Source organism: Danio rerio, chromosome 14 (assembly GCF_049306965.1).
Source record: "Danio rerio strain Tuebingen ecotype United States chromosome 14, GRCz12tu, whole genome shotgun sequence".
Classification (NCBI taxonomy): Eukaryota; Metazoa; Chordata; class Actinopteri; order Cypriniformes; family Danionidae; genus Danio; species Danio rerio.
The window spans coordinates 56,387,501-56,410,000 of NC_133189.1; the positions used below are offsets into that span (position 1 = coordinate 56,387,501).

At 33.7% G+C, this 22,500-nt stretch overlaps 1 protein-coding gene across 5 annotated transcripts in view; it reads right to left on the minus strand.

Annotated features, from left to right (window-relative positions):
• Nucleotides 1-22,500, minus strand: part of unc5a (unc-5 netrin receptor A) — a 521,085-nt gene that overhangs the window by 66,495 nt on the left and 432,090 nt on the right. For 3 of the 5 annotated variants that reach the window (XM_021481072.3, NM_001114465.1, XM_073921710.1), the window contains 4 exon segments: nucleotides 22,181-22,402; nucleotides 18,638-18,937; nucleotides 14,516-14,603; nucleotides 11,906-12,074 (listed from right to left, as the gene is read on the minus strand). In XM_021481072.3, coding sequence (XP_021336747.1) covers nucleotides 11,906-12,074; nucleotides 14,516-14,603; nucleotides 18,638-18,937; nucleotides 22,181-22,402 — 779 coding nt within the window. 5 annotated transcript variants of the gene reach the window in all.

Consider the following 22,500-nt stretch of genomic DNA (forward strand, 5'->3'; position numbering starts at 1 on the left):
TTAATTAGAGAAAAGGCAAGTGGGAAATGTGGCGACAGAAAATCTCATGCAGGAGTCTCATCAGAAAGACTCGCACCATTATCTAATCAAATACAGAGACTGTCATGCACCTCAGGATCCGGGCCAGGAAATTACATCCAGCAATCAATAAAATAAGCCACTATCTTCATCAGAGAAATTAGTATTGGCACTCGCCGCTTTCCATTTGACCACAATGAAGTCTGCCGCTTTGCTTTTCTTTTTATGATCTTTTTTTTTTAAACGACTCAGAAGGGAAAAAAAATCTTCCCGCAGTTCGATAAGGACACGGACTATATTTCACTCTCTTCTGCTGATCTGTGTCCTCTGGAGAAATTAATTGCAGCGAGTCTGTCAGCCAAGGCTCCTTCCAGGACAAACTTCCCAGGTTTTTTTTCCTCTTTTGTCTGCCGTACCTGACAGAGAGTGGCTATTATAAACAGGTAACATTATAAATACAGGTAAGGGCAAAGTGATTTGCCTTCCAAGTGATATTTAAATGGAGCACGGAAATGCTTCACAGTATTCCCGCTAATATTTTTTCTTCTGGAGAAAGTCTCATTTGTCTTATTTCAGATAGAATTAAAGTTGTTCATTTTTTAAATCCTATTTGGGTCAATATTATTAGCCCCCTTAAGCAATATTTGTTTATGATTGTCTCCAGAACAAACCACTGTTATACAATAACTTGCCTAATTACCCTAACTTTACCCTAATTAACCTAGTGAAGCCTTTAAATGTCACTTTAAGCTGAATACCAGTGTCTTGAAGAATATCTAGTCAAATATTATGTGCTGTCATCATGACAAAGAGAAAACAAACCTGTCATTAGAAATTAGTTATTAAAACTATTATGATTAGAAATATTCTCTTTGTGAAAGAGAAACTTGGGAAAAATAATTACACACTCACTGGCCACTTTATTAGGTACACCTGTCTTACTTGCTTGTTAATGCAAATGTCTAATCAGCCAATCACATGGCAGCAACTCAATGCATTTAGGCATGTAGACATGGTCAAGATGATCTGCTGCAGTTCAAAGTGAGCATCAGAATGGGGAAGAAAGAGGATTTAAGTGACTTTGAACATGGCATGGTTGTTAGTGCCAGACAGGCTGGTCTGAGTATTTCAGAAACTGCTGATCTACTGGGATTTTCACGCACAACCATCTCTAGGGTTTTACAGAGAATGGTCTGACAAAGAGGAAATATCCAGTGAGCGGCAGTTCTGTGGGCGCAAATGCCTTGTTGATGCCAGAGGTCAGAGGAGAATGGCCAGACTGGTTCCAGCTGATAGAAAGGCAACAGTAACTCAAATAAGCACTCGCTACAACCGAGGTCTGCAGAAGAGCATCTCTGAACACACAACACGGCCAACCTTGAGGCGGATGGGCTACACACCGCACACCGGGTGCCGCTCCTGTCAGCTAAGAACAGGAAACAGGCTACAATTCACACAGACTCACCAAAACTGGACAATAGAAGATTGGAGAAACGTTGCTGCTCTGATGAGTCTCCATTTCTGCTGTCACATTCGGTTAGGTCAGAATTTGGCGTCAACAACATGAAAACATGGATCCATCCTGCCTGTATCAGTGGTTCAGGCTGCTGGTGGCGGTGTTATGGTGTGGGGGAGATTTTCTTGGTACACTTTGGACCCATTAGTACCAATTGAGCATTGTGTCAACGCCACAGCCTACCTGAGTATTGCTGCTGACCATGTCCATCCCTTTATGAGCACAGTGTCTCCATCTTCTGATGGCTACTTCCAGCAGGATAACGCACCATGTCATAAAGCTCAATCATCTCAGACTGGTTTCTTGAACATGACAATGAGTTCACTGTACTCAAATGGCCTCCACAGTCACCAGAGCTCAATCCAATAGAGCACCTTTGGGATGTGGTGAACCAGGAGATTCACATTATGGATGTGCAGCCGACAAATCTGCAGCAACTGTGTGATGCTATCATGTCAATATGGAGCAAAATCTCTGAGGAATGTTTCCAGTAGCTTGTTAAATCTATGCCACAAAAGGAGGTCCAACCCGGTACTAGTAATGTGTACCTAATAAAAAGGCAAATGAGTGCACTCATAAGTTTTATATATGTATATGGCTTTGTATTTTGTGGTTCATTTCGCTGTGGCAACCCTTAATTACTAAAGGGACTAAGCCGAAAAGAACAGTAACAGTAATAATAATAATAATAATAATAATAATAATAATAATAATAATAATAATAATAACAACAACAACAACAATAATAATAATAACAACAGTAACAATAATAATAACAATAATATTAATAATATTATTAATAATAATAATAATAATAACAATAATAATAATAATAACAGTAACATAAGTAATAATAATAATAATAATAATAATAATAATAACAACGATAATAATAATAATAATAATAATAATAATAATAATAATAATAATAACAATAATAATAATGATGATAATAATAATAACAATATTATTAATAATAATAATAACAATAACAGTAACAATAATAATAATAATAATAATAATAACAACAACAGTAACAATAATAATAACAATAATATTAATAATTGTTAATAGTAATAATAGTAATAATAACAATAGTAATAATAATAATAATAATAATAATAATAACAACAATAATAATAATAATAATAGTAATAACAATAATAATAATAACAGTAACAATAATAATAATAATAATAATAATAATAATAATAATAATAATAATAATAATATAATAGTTATAACAACAAAAACAACAACAACAACAACAACAACAACAATAATAATAATAATAATAATAAAAATGATAATAATAATAACAACAACAACAACAATAATAATCATTTATATTTTTTATATTAATAAGGAGGTGCTGGCAGGTAGATCAGAAAGTGGACAAATAACGATATTCATAATATTATCCCCGGACTATATTTCACTCTCTTCTGCTGATCTGTGTCCTCTGGAGAAATTAATTGCAGCGAGTCTGTCAGCCAAGGCTCCTTCCAGGACAAACTTCCCAGGCTTTTTTTTTCCTCTTTTGTCTGCCGTACCTGGCCGAGAGCGTCGACCTGCCGCCGCCGGGCTATATTTGGGGCAGTGGATGATTAAAAGGGCTGCTTTACCCTCCATCCAAGACAGGCCTATTCATTCTGCTGCCGCCACACCGAGGAGCCTGAATAATTTATGCACAGTATCAAGCATGAAAGAAGACCTTCACTCTCTTCCTCCGCCTCCTCTTCCTCGCAGATATTCGGAAAAAAAAAAAAAAAGCGTAATGAAGGACTCGTCCCGCATCGGTTTAACTGTGGGCGCTGATGGCCATCGCACCAAAATGAGGAAAAGATCCGTACAATTAAATGGAGATTAAATGCGAAGGTATGAGAGATATAGGTGAAATGAGGAGTGGGCTGATGGAGACACTTCAGTGCTTTATTGTCTGAGAGGCCATTTAAAATGATTATGGCGATACAGGCCATTTGCCTCCGTAAGACATTGAGTTCAATAGCAGGATGATGATGATGAGAGGGAAAGGGCAGGAAAGGTGAGCGAGCAGCATCAGGAACACATGCACACACTTCAGACAGAATTAATATGAGGGGGTGCAGTTGAGGAGATGAGAAGAGGTGTGTATAATGATTTGAATTGAGCAAAATTATTTCATTTTTACCCTAACTAAATACAATAAACTATATTTTGCATGAAGACGTCGATCCTTTCGAATTCCTTTAGAATTGTGAACAAATTAAATACATAAATAATATATATTTATAATAATATGTATATGAGATCAGCATATACCTAATGCCTAGTTCAGACTGCGTGATTTTAGCCCCGATTTTGACTCGCCGACAAGCACCTGAAATCACAGGCAAATCGCTGCTCGTGCACGTGAGTGACGATCACACAGTGTGAACTATCAAAGACGCAATCTGAGAGATTCGCCGTTGAGTCGCCGATGCCTGTGAGATATTTGGTGAGCTGAATATCTGGAGCTGTCGGCGATTCAAATCATGCCGTGTGAATTGAGTTCTGACTGAAAATAACACAACGATCGCAAACAGCCAATGAGAGAGCGGCATTCACTTGTGTGTGCGTGTATACCTGCTGCAGGCCAGCGGGAGGCTGGGGGAGAAGTTTAAAGCGCTCATTTTCGGTTTATTTGGACCCACGAAATGGAGGAAAAACTAGTGGAGGTTTGACAGGAGCAACCGTGCCTGTTTGACGTTTCATACAGAAAGAAATTAGTTTATTATCAACGTTGAGGAGAAATGGCTAATTCCTTTAAACCCAGGTGAGCAAACATGTACATGTTCTACCCCATTAAAGGCTTCTTTCTCATTATGTAGTTAATAACAAAAGATATACGACGTGTTTTTGGCTGTGAGACGTAGGTTGGACGAAGTTGTCGGCGATTCTTCTTATAGTAAAGTCATGCAATGTGAAAGTCCCTGTCGCCGATCCATCTTGCAGTGTAAACAAAGCAGCGACGAAACGCTAGCGCAGATAGTCATGCAGTGTGAAAACATCTGTGACACGACTACTTTGAAAATCAGGCAGTCTGAACTCGGCAATAAGTAGTTTACTGTGATGCAATCTATTAAAGACTAATCTATAGAGTAGTATGTTTATAGAATTATTTATTTAATTTAATTTATTTTTGTACATTTTTTAAGACGTACTATTCCATGATTTATATATATATATATATATATATATATATATATATATATATATATATATATATATATATATATATATATATATATATATATATATATATACACACAGTTGAAGTCAGAATTATTAGACCCCTTGTTTATTTTTTTTTTCTCAATTTCTGTTTAACGGAAAGAAGATTTTTTTTTCAACACATTTCTAAGCATAAAAGTTCTAATAACTTATTTCTAATAATTGATTTATTTTATCTTTGTCATGATGACAGTAAATAATATTTGACTAGATATTTTTCAAGACGCTTCTATACAGCTTAAAGTGACAGTTAAAGGCTTAACTAGGTTAATTAGGTTAACTAGGCAGGTTAGGGTAATTAGGCAAGTTATTGTATAAAGATGGTTTATTCTGTAAACTATTGCAAAAAAAAAAATTGCTTAATAATTTTGTCCTTAAAATGGTTATTAAAAAATTAATAACTGTTTTAATTCTAGTCGAAATAAAACAAATAAGACTTTCTCCAGAAGAAAAAATATTATCAGACATACTGTGAAAATTTCCTTGCTCTGTTAAACATCATTTGGGAAATATATATATATATATATATATATATATATATATATATATATATATATATATATATATATATATATATATATATATATATAAATTCAAAAGGGGGCTAATAATTCTGACTTCAACTATATGTGTCTGAGAGGTGATTTGGAAATTATGGCGATACCAATTGCCTCTGTAAGACATTGAGTTCAAAAGCAGGATGATGATGATGAGACAGGAAAGGGCAGGAAAGGTGAGCGAGCAGCATCAGGAACACATGCACACACTTCAGACAGAATTAATATGAAGCGTAGTTGAGGAGATGAGAAGCGAGATTTACTGCCACAACGGCGATCAATTAAGATGATGGAGTTTGATCTGGTGGTGTGTGATTGTTTGAAGTGGGCGAAACTGTCATTTTCACCCAAAGAAAGACATTAAATTATATTTTTGCATGAAGATATGGAGCCTTATTTAATTTTTTTTCCAGTTGTGAAAATAGATTAATCCTTTTTCAGTCTGCCATTTAATTTTTATTACATATAACTCATTAGTTTAGTTTTCTTTGTATTTATGGATTATTTTAGATGTTTCTGACATCTGGGGAAAAATTTTAATGTGTATGTGTATTTATATAGTGCATTTATTGTGTATGGCCATACGCCCAAAGTGCTTCACAATCATGAGGGGGGTCTCTCCACACCACCACCAGTGTGCAGCATCCACTTGGATGGTGCGACGGCAGCCACAGGACAACGGCGCCAGTGCGCTCACCACACACCAGCTATTGGTGGAGTGTAGAGACAGTGATCGAGCCAATTCGGTGGAAGGGGATGATTGGGAGGCCATGCTCGTATAGGCTGATAGAGGTACTTTGGCCAGGACACCCGGGTTACACCCCTGCTCTTTCACAAGAAGTGCCATGGGATTTTTAATGACCACAGAGAGTCAGGACCTCGGTTTAACCTCTCATCCGAAAGACGGCGCCCACTGACAGTGTAGTGTCCCCTTCACTTTACTGGGGCATTAGGACTCACGCAGACCACAGGTTGAGCGCCCCCTGCTGGAATCTCTAACACCACTTCCAACAGCAACCTAGTGTTCCCTAGTGGTCTCCCATCCAGGTACTGACCAGGCTCAGCCCTGCTTAGCTTCAGTGAGTAACCGCTCTTGGGCTGCAGGGTGATATGGCTGTGGCGAAATCACCAAGTCAACAGCATTTCAAGTCAACAGCACCTTTAAAAATATGGTTTAAGAGAAAAAATGGTGACGTGTTCAATACTTAATGTAACAGACTTACAATTGCACTCTGTTAAAATTATAACATTCTAAAATTATATTGTGGTTTTTATTTATTTAAAGATTTTATTTCATATTTGTGATTTTTATCACTTTTAAAACACATTTTCTTTGGCAATAATAAACCTGCACGTCGCCCCTTTTTGTACCTCTTGTGTTGCCATTAGGGATGGGAAGATTAACCGATATGTATCAATACGCGGTCATGCGCGTGCACGATGCGAGTGCATCGGTTGAGCAGCAGAGGATGAATGAAATTTTGGAAGCAAATCGAGATGCATCGGTTTTTGCGAGATGCATCGGTTTTTCCGAGATACAGCTTATATTTTTAATATAGAATGTATTTTTTATTTATTAACAAGTGTTGTCAACCTGTTTTTGGCGCATAATTTAATCGACCTACATAAAGTATGCCTTAGCAACGGACTTGCGGATGTGTACACAACTCAGTGTATCAGCTGTGTGGATGAAGCTAGTGGTGTGTCCTCAGAAAGCGTGAGAAGCAAAACAAACATTTTATTCCCCACTGAGTTTTAAATCTAAAGTATGGCAACAATTATGGATTTGGAAAAAGGATGGACGACATGACAGGACAGATGCAATTTGCAAAATGTGCCGCGCATCTGTAAAATACACGGGCAGTACGACTAATCTGAAATCTCACTTGAAGCGGCGCCACGGTGTTGTTGTGGAAGCATCTTCCAGTGTTCCTGCATCCCCGGCTTCCTGCTCTGCTTCAACTGTAGCTAGAGTACCAGCTCCAAAAGTGGTGAGAAAAGCATTGCAAGTTTTTTCCATGCGCAACAGTTTCGTGCGCTCTACGCCAATAACGAATGCTATTGCATTGTTCATCTGCAAAGATTTTCAGCCTATTGTCACGGAGAACGAAGGCTTTAAACACCTCCTGTTAATTTTTATTTATTTATATTTTTATTAGCCTGTTGTTTACAGTGACAGTGATGTTTCAACGCAGCATAACACTGCTAGTTCACCACCTTAAGTTTTGAATAATCAGTGGCACAATATATCTTTGTAAAACTTGTTTTCATAGTTGAAAAGTTAAATCACAATTCTTGTTGTGCAATGCTAAACCTTTATGTGGAAAGAGTGCAAATATATGTATTTTTAATATTTATTGCACTTATACATTCTGTTTATCTTGAAAATCCTTAAATAATATGTGCTATAGGTTCCAAAATGGCTCTCTACTGTAAACTGACACTCTGGCTCTGAGAGAAAAGCCAGTTTGTAAAAAAAGTCTTGGTTTTGCTTGGTTAATAAATAATCAAACTCATTCAATGGCACAGCATCCTTTCTTACATCATCTCATAAACTTGATTTAATAAGTTAGTGCTGAATTATCGCATTGTATCGTGATATGGGTGTGAATCGTATCGTGTCGCATCGCAATATGTCACAAATGTATCGCTAATATATCGGATCGTATTCTTTGTATCGAGATGCGTATCGGATCGGCATTATAGCTTAGATGCCCAACCCTAGTTGCCATAGCTGTTCTTTTCCCCTCTCTCTCGCGTCTGCAGCTGGTTCAGAACGCAGCTGCCAGGCTCTTAACAGGCACAAAAAAACGAGAGCACATTACACCTGTACTGGTTTCTCTACACTGGCTGCCAATCCAGTTTAGAATTCAGTACAAAATTCTGTTGTATGTTTTAAAATCCCTCCATGGCCTGTCCCCAAAGTATATTTCTGAGCTAATTATTATGCACCAACCCATACCTGTCAACATTGGGATTGTCCCCCATAGGTTCCTTTGTTTTTTAAAACATGGGAATTTATTTTAAAAAGTATATTTCTTCCAATAAATTGATTACCTTTTCATTTTGAATTAATTTGATCTGTTTTATGTGCAGCGATTTGGCACCCATTGTGGTTTGTTGAATGTGCTATAGAAATAAAGTGAGTTGAGTTGAGATGTGCTTCAGCGTCAACACTTGACTTAAGGTGTGTCTGAAGTTGGGGCTCGTCATAGCAAATAAATCCCCAAATTACTACATTACTACGAAAGCAAAAAATGCTTTTCTTGTTTAAAATGTTTGTCTTGTTTCTAGTCTAAAAATCTAAAATGTCTTATATCAAGAAGAATTTTCTTGACAAGCAAAACATATTTTCTTGTTTTGAGAAATAATACGCCAATATTAAGTGAGTTTTTCCTTAAAACAAGCAAAATAATCTGCCAATGGGGTAAGCAAATTAATCTTGTTTTTTCTTTTGACGTAAGATTATTTTGCTTACCCCATTGGCAGAATTTTTTGCTTATTTTAAGAAAAAACTCACTTAATATTGGCATATTATTTCTCAAAACAAGACAATATGTTGTGCTTGTGTATAACATTCTTCTTGATTTAGGAATTTTTTGATATTTGGACTAGAAACAAGACAAAAAAAATCTAAGTAAGAAAAGCATTTTTTGCAGTGTAGGATCATTTGGAGCTGTTTCATTGTAAAAAAACAGTTAAATGGTCAGTAATATGTTTTATTATTATTATTATTATTTACAAAAGAAAAAATAACTATATACATTAGCAGCAAACAAATGAGCAAACAGTTCAGTTTATAAAATTAATAGCTACTATAATGAAATAGAATCAAGCTATCAAATCTCTCTAACCTTTTCTTCACTGTATAACGTACACATTCTGATTAAAGAGAAACAAATGAATCTTATTTATTTAGATTTTTTTTGTTTGATTACATTAAATAACAGTTGTCACTTTAAAAATGCACACATCTGCCAATGTAATGAAAGCATTCGACCGCTTTTCTAACTTTTTATGTTCATTTAAGACGAAATTAGTTGTGTTTGAAAAAAAAAAAACACCCAGATCGACATCTTTAGATATTATATGTCTGTTCAAACACACACCCAAAAGCCAAACTTTCGCTCCACTTCAAATCGCGTGTACAGAATCCGTTTGGGAAACAGCGTCTGTTTATCACTATAGAGTGCGTCAGCTGACAGTCACGCACCATTATATGACTGTTCTGAGGATTGCATAGGAGGTGTGACGGCACCTGTAATGAAAAGGAAGAGGAATCGCGCCGTTTTTATATTTATTTCAAAGTGTTTTCGTGCCTAAACAGAACAGACTCACATTTAAGAGCAAGGGGCGGCCTCTGGTGGTTTGGCGTTATGGGTTGAGTATGAGGCTCGGCTATTTAATGTTTCTTGTCACCTTTAAGAGAAACACTGAAAATACGGGAGAAATACGGGAAAACACCTTTACAGGATCATAGCGGGATAGAACTGTAAAATACGGGGGAATCCCGGGAAAAACGGGAGGGTTGACTCTATTTGCAAGTTCCACGGTCACGCTTAAAATGTCGGGGTGATAGAGCTTTCTCAGTAGCGGCTCCAAGACTTTGGAACGATCTTCCACTCTCTTTAAGAACAGCTCAAACTTCTGAGGTCACTGAAAACACACTTATTTTCTTCAGCTTTTAATCATGTGATGTGAGTTCATGTATTTTGGTTTTGTGTATATTTGCATGTGTTTTATCTGTTTTATGTACACTGTAAAAAGTTCTTCAAGGGTGTTGTCCATGAGAATTTATTTTAAAAAGTATATTTCTTCCAATAAATTGATTACCTAATCATTTTGAATTAATTTGATCTGTTTTATGTGCAGCACTTTGGCACCCATTGTGGTTTGTTGAATGTGCTATAGAAATAAAGTGAGTTGAGTTGAGATGAGCTTCAGCGTCAACACTTGACTGAAGGTGTGTCTGAAGTTGGGGCTAACCTAAGGGTGGGCAAACTCGGTTCTGGAGGGCCGGTGTCCTGCATAGTTTAGCTTCAGCTCTAATCAAAAACACCTGAACATGCCAATCAGTGTCTTCAAGATCACTAGAAATCTATGAGCAGGTGTGTTTGATTAGAGCTGGAGGTAAACTGTGCAGGACACCGGTCCTCCAGGACCGAGTTTGCCAACCCCTGGGCTAACCTGATCCTCATAGCAGCGTCAGCCAATGAAATTCAGTCAGCAATAGGCCACTGTCTAGCTGGTGTATTTGCATACAGCGATCTGATTGCAGTGGCGCAAAAAGGGGGTATGCAGTATATGCGGCGCATAGGGGCGCCACACATGGGGGGACGCCATTGTGCCAAAACTATTTTTGAAATTATCCTTACTAAAAGTTTCAAATAAAATAAATAAATAAATAAATATGTTTTGTTAAAAATGTTTTTTTTTTGCATTTTGTATGAGTATAATATTGTATTTTAATAAATAAAAAATTATACCATGAGTTGCATACGTTGGCACACACATTTTAATTCAAAATCAACACAATAACATGCAGTCGCAGAGCCAAGTGTAAAGTGTTCATGTAAATGTAACTTTAGATTTTTTTTTTTTTACAATTTTTATCAAAATAAAACTGTCAAATCATACATACAGTACAGTTGAGGTCAAAAGTTATAAGATTAATCTGAATTTTTTCTTTCTTTATTATTGTTTATTATTAATTATTTAATTATTTTGCCTAAATAAGAGGGATCACACAAAATGTATGTTTATGTAAGTACAGACCTATTTCACATAAACCGATATTTCAGATAAAATATTTGGATTAAAAATTCACCTATATAAATATTATATACTTGATTATAATGATTCTTAACCCTGTTAAAGTTGACACATGAACAAATTGTCCGAATATTCAAATTTTTTGGAACTGAAATGTTTTTAATCCTTCTATCAAGATCCATTTTATACAATATACATGTTTTTATAAATTTATTATGTGTCATATTGATAAATCAGGCCTTTTGGTAACTTTTTTGTTCAAAACTATTTTATTTTAGTTACAAAACTTGAACCCGCATACCTCTCAGTATATGTGTAGTTGCGCCCCTGTCTGATTGGCTAACGCTTCCGTTGGCGCTTGAAAAGGTGAGCTAGTCCCAACTTCTGCAGCGAGCAACGCCTCTGAAGCGGCGCCAACGGATCCACAATGCAGTTCAGCAACGCCTGACGTCACCCATTCAAAGTGAATGGGAAGCGTTGACGTTAAAGGTGCTCTAGCGACAGATGCTAGAGGCCAAGGTATTTAGCCTACTTGGTAAAGCACCCGACTCCCATGCGGAAGGTTGCTAGTATGAAACCAGCTTGGAGCGGGTTGGGTGGTGTAGGACCGGCGGGGTTACATTATTCTACCCGCTGCACTTGACAGTATAAACAGACCTGACATGAGAAAGGATTTTACTGGTTTCAAACCTTTCAGTCACCAGGGCAAGCTATTTTGATCAAGAATTATCCAAAACAATCTTTAGGGAGTAATGCACACACACACACACACACACACACACACACTCACCTCCCAGGTGCCCTCATACGACTGCTTCTTAAGCCGGATGGCCCAGTTCTCCAGGCAGGCATCTGAGCAGTGGTCCATGCAGAGGATGACGGGCCGGGTGAGCATGACGCCGGGCGGTCCGCAGCTCACCACGGGGCTCAGCAGCGTCTGACAGCCCGCCAGCGGCAGCCTGGAGCACACACACACACACACACACCAGTCAAACATCTATAACTGCTGCTGAATCAAGATCTGACTCTCACATCTGCACTGACACACAGCAGGAGCCGCAGCAGAAATAACCTGAGCTGCTCTCCCACTGAGAAACACTACAACTGAAGAGCACACTCCTCTCGCTGAGGTCGCTGCACACGCATTTACATACTTTTCATTTCTTTATTTATTTACTGCCACATCAGCAGCTTATAGTTATTTCATGGCAAGATCAATATACAGTACTGTGCAAAACAACACTAGTATTCTCACCTAAAGAGATTTAAAGCTGGTTATTTCTATATGTTTCTGTTGCATGCGAGTTTGAAATATCCATTTACATTTCCAAACATTATTTCTGTCATTAATTGTACATATACAGTGGTATAAGTATTGTCTGCGCAAGACGTTTGCCAGCAGCCAGTGATCTGCACAACAAGATCTGATCTGATCATCATCTAGTCCAAGGGTGTCAAACTCAGTTCCTGGAGGGCAGCAGCTCTGCACAATTTAGTTCCAACCCTGCTCCAACACACTTACCTGTAGGCTTCAAACAAGCCTGAAGGACTCATTTAGTTTGATCATGTGTGTTTAATTAGATTTGGAACTAAACCGTGCAGAGCTTCGGCTCTCCAGAAACTGAGTTTGACACCTGTGGTCTAGTCTGTCTGGACATAGATGCATAGACTCATCTATAAGAAGTAAGATGAGTACAGTGCATCCGGAAAGTATTCATATCACTCTTTCCATTTGTTTTTATGTTACAGCCTTATTCCACAATGGATTAAATTGATTGATTTCCTCAACATTGTACACACAATCCCCCATAATGACAATGTGAAGAAAGAGTTTTTGAAATAGTCGCAAATTTATTAAAAAGAAAAATCTGTAAAATCACATGTACATCAGTCTTTACAGCCTTTGGCGTGAAGCTCTAAACTGAGCTCAGGTCCATTCTGTTTCCACTGATCATCCTTGAGATGTTTCAGCAGCTTCATTAGAGTTCAACTGTGCTCAATTCAATTGATGGACATGATCTGAAAAGGCTACACCTGTCTATATAAGGGCCCAGGGTTGACAGTGCATGTCAAAGCACAAACCAAGCATGAAGACAAAGGAATTGTCTGTAGACCTCTGAGACAGGATTGTCTGGAGGCACAAGGCTGGGGAAGGTTACAGAAACATTTCTGCTGCTCTGAAAGTTCAAATGAGCACAGCGGCCTCCATCATCCGTAAGTGGAAGATGTTTGACCACCAGGACTCTTCCTAGAGCTGGCCGGACATCTAAGCTGTGTAATCGGGGGTGAAGGGCCTTAGTCAGGGAGGTGATCAATTTTCCGATGGTCACTCTGTCTGAGCTCCAGCGTTCTTCTGTGGAGAGAGGAGAACCTTACAGAAGGACAACCATCTGTGCAGCAATCCACCAATCAGGCATCTGTATGGTAGAGCGGCCAGACGGAAGACACTCCCCACCTGGAGTTTGCCAAAAGGCATCTGAAGGACTCTCAGACCATCAGAAACTAAACTCTCTGCTCTGATGAGACTAAACTTGAACTCTTTGGAGTGAACGCCAGGCGTTACGTTTGGAGAAAAGCAGGCAGCGCTCATCACCAGGCTAACAGCATCCCTACAGTGAAGCATGGTGGTGTTGGCATCATGCTGTGGGGATGTGTTTCAGCAGCAGGAACTGGAAGACTAGTCAGGATAGAGGGAAAGATGAATGCAACGATGTACAGAGACATCCTTAATGAAGACCTGCACAAGAGTGCTCTTGACCTCAGACTGGGGCGACGGTTCATCTTCCAGCAGGACAATGACCCAAAGCACACCGCCAAAATATCAATGGAGTGGCTTCACTCAACAACTTTGAGCGGCCCAACCAGAGCCTGGACCTAAATCCTATTAAACATCTCTGAAAATGGCTGTATATTGTCGCTTCCGATCCAACCTGATAGAGCTTGAGAGGTGCTGGATAGAGGAATGGGCGAAAATTCCCAAAGACAGGTGTGCCAAGCTTGTGGCATCATATTCAAGAAGACTTGAGGCTGTAATCGCTGCCAAAGGTGCATCAACAAAGTATTGAGCAAAGCCTGTGAATACTGATGTACATCTGATTTTACAGCTTTTTAATTTTTAATTAATTTGCAACAATTTTAAAACTCTTTTTCCACATTGTCAATATGAGGGATTGTGTGTAGAATGTTGAGGAAATAAATCAATGTAATCCATTTTGGAAAAGGGCTGTAACATTAAAACATGTGGAAACAGTGAAGCACTATGAATACTCTCCGGATGCACTATAAGTAAGAACAATTAGGTCCTCATAAGCATAGCTAAACCAGTACAAACCCACACTCACAGGTTGTTCTGTGTCAGGTCTTTCTATAGTGTGCAGTGGTTTCTGTGTGCGTCTCTCACCTCATGTCTTCCTTCTTCTGAATAGTGAGGTAAATCTCGTAAATCTTGCCTCTGGGAATGGCCTCTGGCGGGATGAGCAGGCTGATTCCTGATGTAAACATGAACAAAAGAGACGAGTTAGTCTCATCTGATCCGTCTGAACGCTGGCTTCTGTCGCACGCTCACAGACGGCTTTATGTGACACAAGGAAATGTAGTTTCACAAATCCACAGTCCAGATCAGAGCTTTCAGATGCATCAGACTTTCTGTCCTGAAGCTGGAGATCAACTAATGTCACTAGTGTTTCTGCCTTTTCAGTAAAAGTTGCAATGTGTTTAGGGATCGATATGTTTATTAAATTAAGTAATAAAAACTTTCTGAGTGGTGTTTGGCTGGGTGTAAACTTTCAAATTGACAGCACAATACAAAATGAAAGCATATCCTATATATAATAACATATTAAATCAAAAATTATCAGAATAAAACTCTGGATCATAAACCTAAACTTCTTGGTGTGTAACAAAACTAAGGAGGGCAGAACAAAACAAAAGCAGAACTATAAAATACAAAAACAAACAAAAGAAAATAGGCCTTAGCATGCAATTAATCTTAAAAAATAAATAAATAAATAAATAAGTAAAAAAAAATAAAAAAAAATAAAAAATAAATAAAGAAAAAAAATAAAAGCCTTGGCATACAATTTATCTTAAGATATATTAAAACAAAATAAACTAAAGCTTTGGCATGATTTTATTCTTAAGTTAAAATAAGTAAGTAAATAAATAAATAAATAAAATAAAATAAACCTTGGCATGCATTTAATCTTAAGATAAAATAAAAAAATTAATAAAATAAACATTGGCATGCATTTATTCTTAAAATATTATATATATATAAAAAAATTTAATTAAACCTTGGCATACATTGAATATTAAGATAGAACAATATAAATAAATATAATAAAATAAACCTTGGCAGGCCTTTAATCTTAAAATAAATAAATAAAAAATTTTGAATAAATAAAAAATAATAAGATAAACCTTGGTATGCATTTAATCGTAAGATAAATAACTAAGTATATAAAAACAAATAATAATAAAATAATAAATAAACATTGACAAGAAATTAATCTTAAAATAAAATAAATTAAAATAAAATAATATAGAATAAAATAAAATAGAATAAAACATGGTATGAATTCAATCCTAATATAAAACAATATAATTATTAAATATAATAAATAAACCTTGGCATACATTTAATCTTAAGATAAAATACGCAAATAAGTAAAATAAATAAATAAATAAATAAATAAATAAATAAATAAATAAACCTTGGCAACTTGGCAAGCATTTAATCTACAGATAAAATAAAATAAACCTCGGCATGCATTTAATCGTAAGATAAAATAAATGAATAAATTAATAAATAAATAAATTAATAAATTTATTAATTAAATTAACATTTGGCATGGATTTAATCTTATGAATAAAATAATTAAAATAAATAAAATTAAAGCCTTGACATGCAATTTATCTTAGGATATTATATATTAAAATTAAATAAAATTAAACTTTGGCATATATTTTATCTTAAGATAGAACAATGTGAATAAATATAATAAAACAAACCTTGGCATGCCTTTAATCTTACAATGAAAAAAAAGTAAAATAAATAAAATATAATGATATAAACCTTGGCCTGGATTTAATCATAAGATAAATAACTAAAGTAAATAAATAAATAAATAACTAAATAAATAAATAAAATGGCATGCAATTAATCTTAAAATACATAATTAAATAAAACAAAACAAAAATAATATGTAAAAAAATAAATAAATAAAACTGGCATGCAATTCATCTTATTATATTATTTTGTACAAAATAAAAAAATAAAAATTTCAGAAACTTCTCTGGGTCATAGTCAGGGAACTTTTTAAAATTTGTCCACATTCAGAAAGATTATGACTTGCAAAAATATAGGAAATAATTAATGTTAGATTATTTTTTTCATTGTGGACAATACAAATATGGTATTTTTGCAATCACAGAGGCCTTCAGCTCATGAAGTCAACACAAAAGCAGCCTTAGACCCAAAACATCCTAAAAAACAGCCCTAGAGTCTGTTTAAAGTGTGGTGTGATGAACTGCAGAAGCTCTGTCTGTGATTAAGGACATTAATGAGTGTAAATGAACTGAACTGATGTCCTCCGAGCGGATTGAGTTTCAGAGCTGTGTGTGAATGTGAGCAGAAACAAGAGCTTCCTCAATTACTGCAGTTGCTATCCAGCCATCCAATACTCCACATTGTCAAAATACAGTCGTTAGAGTAGAAATGGAGGCACTTTCTTAGACTGTTTTCTTAAAAAGAAGCTTGTCTTCAGAAGGTGTTCACAGATTTACATAAAACTGCGTGGATTAGTATGTAATTGGATCACTTCACCTTTCAGTGTTAAATTGCGTCTCTGTAGTTTAACTAAAAGCTCCAGCACTGAACACACAAACACAGCACAGAAACATCTCATCTCTCGCGATTGATGGACAAGATTTAATGCTATTTCACATAATCTAAATATTCAAAAATGTCTATTTGTCTGGTTCAGGATCTCAGATAATTATTTGAATTTAAATTTCATTTTAGAAAATTAAATATATTAAGTTTAATAATACAAATAAATATATACTTGTGTATAAAATCAAAAAATGCAATAAAAATGGATTTAGTTGTAACTGTATATATATATATATATATATATATATATATATATATATATATATATATATATATATATATATATATATATGTATATATATATATATATATATATATATATGTATATATATATATATATATATATATATATATATATATATATATATATATATATATATATCACAAAATTAATTAAATAAATGTAAAAATAAAATATAAGCAAGTAAATAAAGTTACACAAGATAAATGACAATAAAATATAAGTAAATTAATCAATTAAAAATTAAATAATATAATATAAAAATAAATTTAAAAACAAAAGAAAGTAAAAACAAAAAATACAAAAAAAGTAAAATAATATAATAAAATTATTTAAACATTTTAATAGTTTAAAAACACAAAATTTAAGTAGATAAATAAATACATCTAAAGATAAAATATTATAAAAATAAACTTAAAAATAAAATACAAGTAAATAATTAAATAGAAAATAAATAAAAATAAAATATAAGTTAACAAATAAATAAGAAAATAAAAGTATTTAAAATAAACTTGAAAATAAAATACAAGTAAATTCATCAATTAAAAATAAAATAATAATAATAATTATAAATAATATAAAAATAAACTTAAAAATAACATACACGTGAATAAATAAATAAAAAAACTATATAAAATAACCTTAAAATATATAAGTAAATGAATAAAATAAAAAACTGAAATAGTATAAAAAAATCTAAAAATAAAGTAAAAAATTTATAAATTCTAAGTAAATAAATTAATCAAAGATAAAACAATATAAAAACAAACCTAAAATATAAAAAATATAAGTAAATAAATAGATACTTGTAAAATAGAATTCAAATATAAGTAAATTAAAAAATATTTAGAAAATTAAAAATTGAAAAATAAAATAGTATAAAAATTTATCTACAAATAAAATATAAATAAATTATTATTAAATAAATAAATCAAATATTAAAATAAAAAAAGAATAAAAAATCTTTAAAGAAAAATTTTATATAATAAAAAAATTAAAAAAATAAAATAAACCTAAAAATAAAAAGTAAGAAAATAAAAAAGAAAAATTCAAATAAATACAAAAATAAATACAAAAAATGCATCTAAAACTAAAATAAGTTTATTGTAAGTTATATAAGTAAGTTACACTGTTGCCACTGGCTTGCTTGGTGTGGGACTTGTGGAGCTGCGCATTGATGGGTTTGCTCAGGGTTTGGACTTTCAGCAGTGAAAATTAAACCACACTGAACTGAACTTCAACTCTGAAAACTGGACTGACACAGTTTCAATTCATGAGAACTTCTATGTTAAGCTGCTTTAAAACAATCTTCATTGCAAAAGCGCAATATAACAAGCATGAACTGAATTGAATATATTGTCCAGTTTATCTCCTGAATGGAGTCTCACCCGTGTTGGGCAGCGTCAGTCGTCCGCCCAGGAAGTTGAAAGTGCCGTACGAGGTGTTTCCGTTTTCTCTGGGAAGCGTCTTCAAGTAAGTCTGCGAGGAAAGTCTGCTCATGAAGTCATCTGCATCGCTGCTGAGTTTGCCGTTGTGCAGTGTGTGTGATCCGTTCGGCAGCGGATCCAGCAGCGGGCCGTTACTCATGGAGAATTTACTAGAAACCTCGTGCCGAGAGCGCAGCGAGCCCTGATAACTGCTGGTGCTGGTGGTCAAATCCGGCTGGATGGTCAGAAGGTGAGAGTTTTCTGCACACAAAACACACAGAAAACACATGCAAACATCACGCTACAGCAGATAAGAGCTTCCTGCACACAAAACATGCAAACCTAAAGCTGCACAATATTGTACAAAAAACTGACACTGTGATCTGAATATAATTACACAAGATGACTATTTGGAAAAAAAAAAACAAATTTTACATTGACTGTGATGATTATATAGGGCATCTGCATACAATATGTAATGTGTCTGCAATATGCAATTGCAATATGTATATACATACAAAACTAAAAAAAAATGAAATAATAATAATAAAAAATAAAATATAATTATATATATATATATATATATATATATATATATATATATATATATATATATATATATATATATATATATATATATATATAATTTAGTTCGTTTAATCATTTAGTTAATATTAAAGTAAAATAAAACATGATAAATAAATTAATCTGAAAATAAAATAACATAATAATAAAGGTAAATAAAAAAATATCCTAAAATAATAAAAAATAAACCCCAAAATAAAATAGAAATAAATGAATTAAATATACAAAAATTAATAAATCTGAAAATAAAATAATATAAAAATAAAGCTAAAAATAAAATAGAAATAAATAAAATAGAAAAAAATGATCTAAAAATAAAATAATATAAAAACAAAGCTCAAAACAAAATATAAGCAAATAAATAAATTAATTAGTTAATAAATAAATAAATCTAAAAAGGAAATCTTTTACAAATAAACCTAAAATAAAATAAAATATAAATAAATAAAATAAACAAAATAAATAAATCTGGAAATATTATTATAAAAATAAAGTTAAAAATAAACAAATATTATATGTAATAAAATAAAGTAACAATAAAATTAAGCAAATAAAATAAATGTAAAAATCAAATGATATACAACTAAAGCTAAAAATAAAAATACAAATAAAAAAATAAAAATAAAACATAAATCTAAATCTAAAAATAGAATAACATAAAAAATTTGTCTAAAAATAAAGGTAAATAAACAAATATCATAAAATAAAAAACAAAACAAAATAAAGTATTAATTAATTAATTAATTAATTCAATATAAAAAATAAACAAATCTGAAAATAAAATAATATAAAAAATCCTTTTCAATAATTGTGATAATTATGTACAAATAATCGTGCTTATGACTTTTCCCATATCCGAGCAGCCCTAGGTCTTAAAAGTGAGAACACAAATTGAAATTCAAAGCAATGCTTAAATCCATGCACGCAGCGACTTGCTGGGAAATAAATCAATGTTTCTCCTCCTGTTTAGCAGCACGATCAATGGCACACAGAGCTGCCAGTCACGCTTTACATTTTACACCTTAAATGCAGCTTTCTGTGCTCATTTCACTGGTTACCGCAGTAAACGCTGATTTATATGTTGAAATAAAAGCAGAGCTGCAGCAGACGAAAACAAGAAAATCACTCGCATTTACCACGGTAAAGATGACACACAAACCATGACTGCACATACATGGAACAATAATAGAGGAAAAAATAATAAATAAATAAACACTAAACAATCAAAATCTGATAATAAAATGAAATAAAAGAAAAATGTACTTCTTAAATATTTAAAACACTACAAACTGAATCTCAAATAATTATTATTAATAATAATAATTGATAAAGGTGATAAAGGTGCAGAATTTGTCCCATTTATGAGCTTATTCGTCCTATTTTGACCGCTATGCAGTAAAATGCATTACCAAAAGCGGACCATATTGAGATTGATTTGAATACTATTTTGAAAGGGGCAGCATGGTGGCACTGTGGGTAGCACAATCAAATTACAGCAAGAAGGTTGCTGGTTCGAGCCCTGGCTGGGCTAGTAGTCATTTCTGTGTGGAGTCTGCATGCTTTCCCTGTGTTAGTGTGGGTGTCCTCCGGGTGCTCTGGTTTCCCCCACAGTGCGCTATTGGTGAATTTAAGAAATAAATTGGCCGTAGTGTATGTGAGTGAATGAAAGTGTATGGGTGTTTCCCAGTGATGGGTTGCAGCTGGAAGGGCATCAACTGCATTAAACGTATGGCGGATAAGTTGGCGGTTCATTCCGCTGTGGTGACCCCTGATTAATAAAGGGACTAAGCCGAAAAGAAAATTAATGAATTTCTTTTTTAACACATAGCACAACTCAAACACATGGGCACATTTTCAAGTACAGATGGCACAGGGTCACTGATGAGAGACACAGAGTTCATTTATTAATTTAAAATTTGCCTCCTAAAATTATTTCAAATTAATCTCACAAATAAAAATAAATAAATAAATAAAATAAAAAAAATAGTCTGCACAAAAGTACTGGATCTCAATTAATTAATTAATTAAAATTATTTTACAAAAATTATCACAAATTAGTTTGATAACTTTTTGAAAAAGAAATAAATAAATAGAAAATAATAGATAAAATAATAGAAATAGATAAAAATAAAAAAATGTATAAACAAAAGAAACAAATTTAATATATAAAATTAAATAAAAATTAAAATGAATAAAATAAATAAAACTAATACAAACTAATATTAATTAAAAAATAAAAAGTATATATATATATATATATATATATATATATATATATATATATATATATATATATATATATATATAGTGCTCAGCATATATACGTACACCCTTCACAAATCTCTCTTTTAAATTCATATATTTAATAGGAAGCTGTACAATATTATATTTGTGCATATACATTATATTGGTCAGTGCTGAAGCCAAATCTGGACCTCATAACAAAATAACTTATGATAACGGTAAATATTTTTAAATGTTATAGAAAAATATTAAATTTTGCAATATTTAGCTTGAATTTAATTGTATTATCTTTCAAGTTCTCAATATGTTTGGTGACTTAAATATTATTTTAATAAATATCTCTGTTTAAGAATTATGTTTTGTTTAAATGCACCAAAACACACTGCCTATATTCACTGAGAAGTGTAGGAAAATATTCATTTACAAAATGGGCTGTACTCATTTAAGCTGAGCACTGTATGTGTATATATATTACAAAATTATAATTATATAATATACTTATAAATCTAAGACCTAATTACAAAAGTATGACTAACAAAACTAAAACTTCCAAAACACACTGTCAGAACTGGAACGCATGAGCAGATCTGTGTGTACAGGCGGCACAGTGTCACTGATGAGCGGATGAGTGAAACACACACAGTTATAGAGAGTATATATAGCTGTATCTCGTACTGCAGCGGGCGGCTCTACGCGGTGCCCACACACCTGGCTTGGAGGGCTTGATGCCCATGGGCTGGAAGCCGGTGGTGAGGATGGAGGAGTCGGCCACGTCTGCATCCAAACCCTCCTTCTTCCTGCGGTAAACCAAAACCAGAACCACCAGCAGCAGAGCCAGACACAGAGCCACCGTCACCATACCCACATACAGAGCCACGTCCTCCGCACCCGACGCCGCTGAAACACACAGAAAGAGAGAGATATACAGTTAAAGTCAGAATTATTCAGCCTCTTGTGAAGTATTGTTTTTTCTTTTTTAAATATTTGCCAAATGA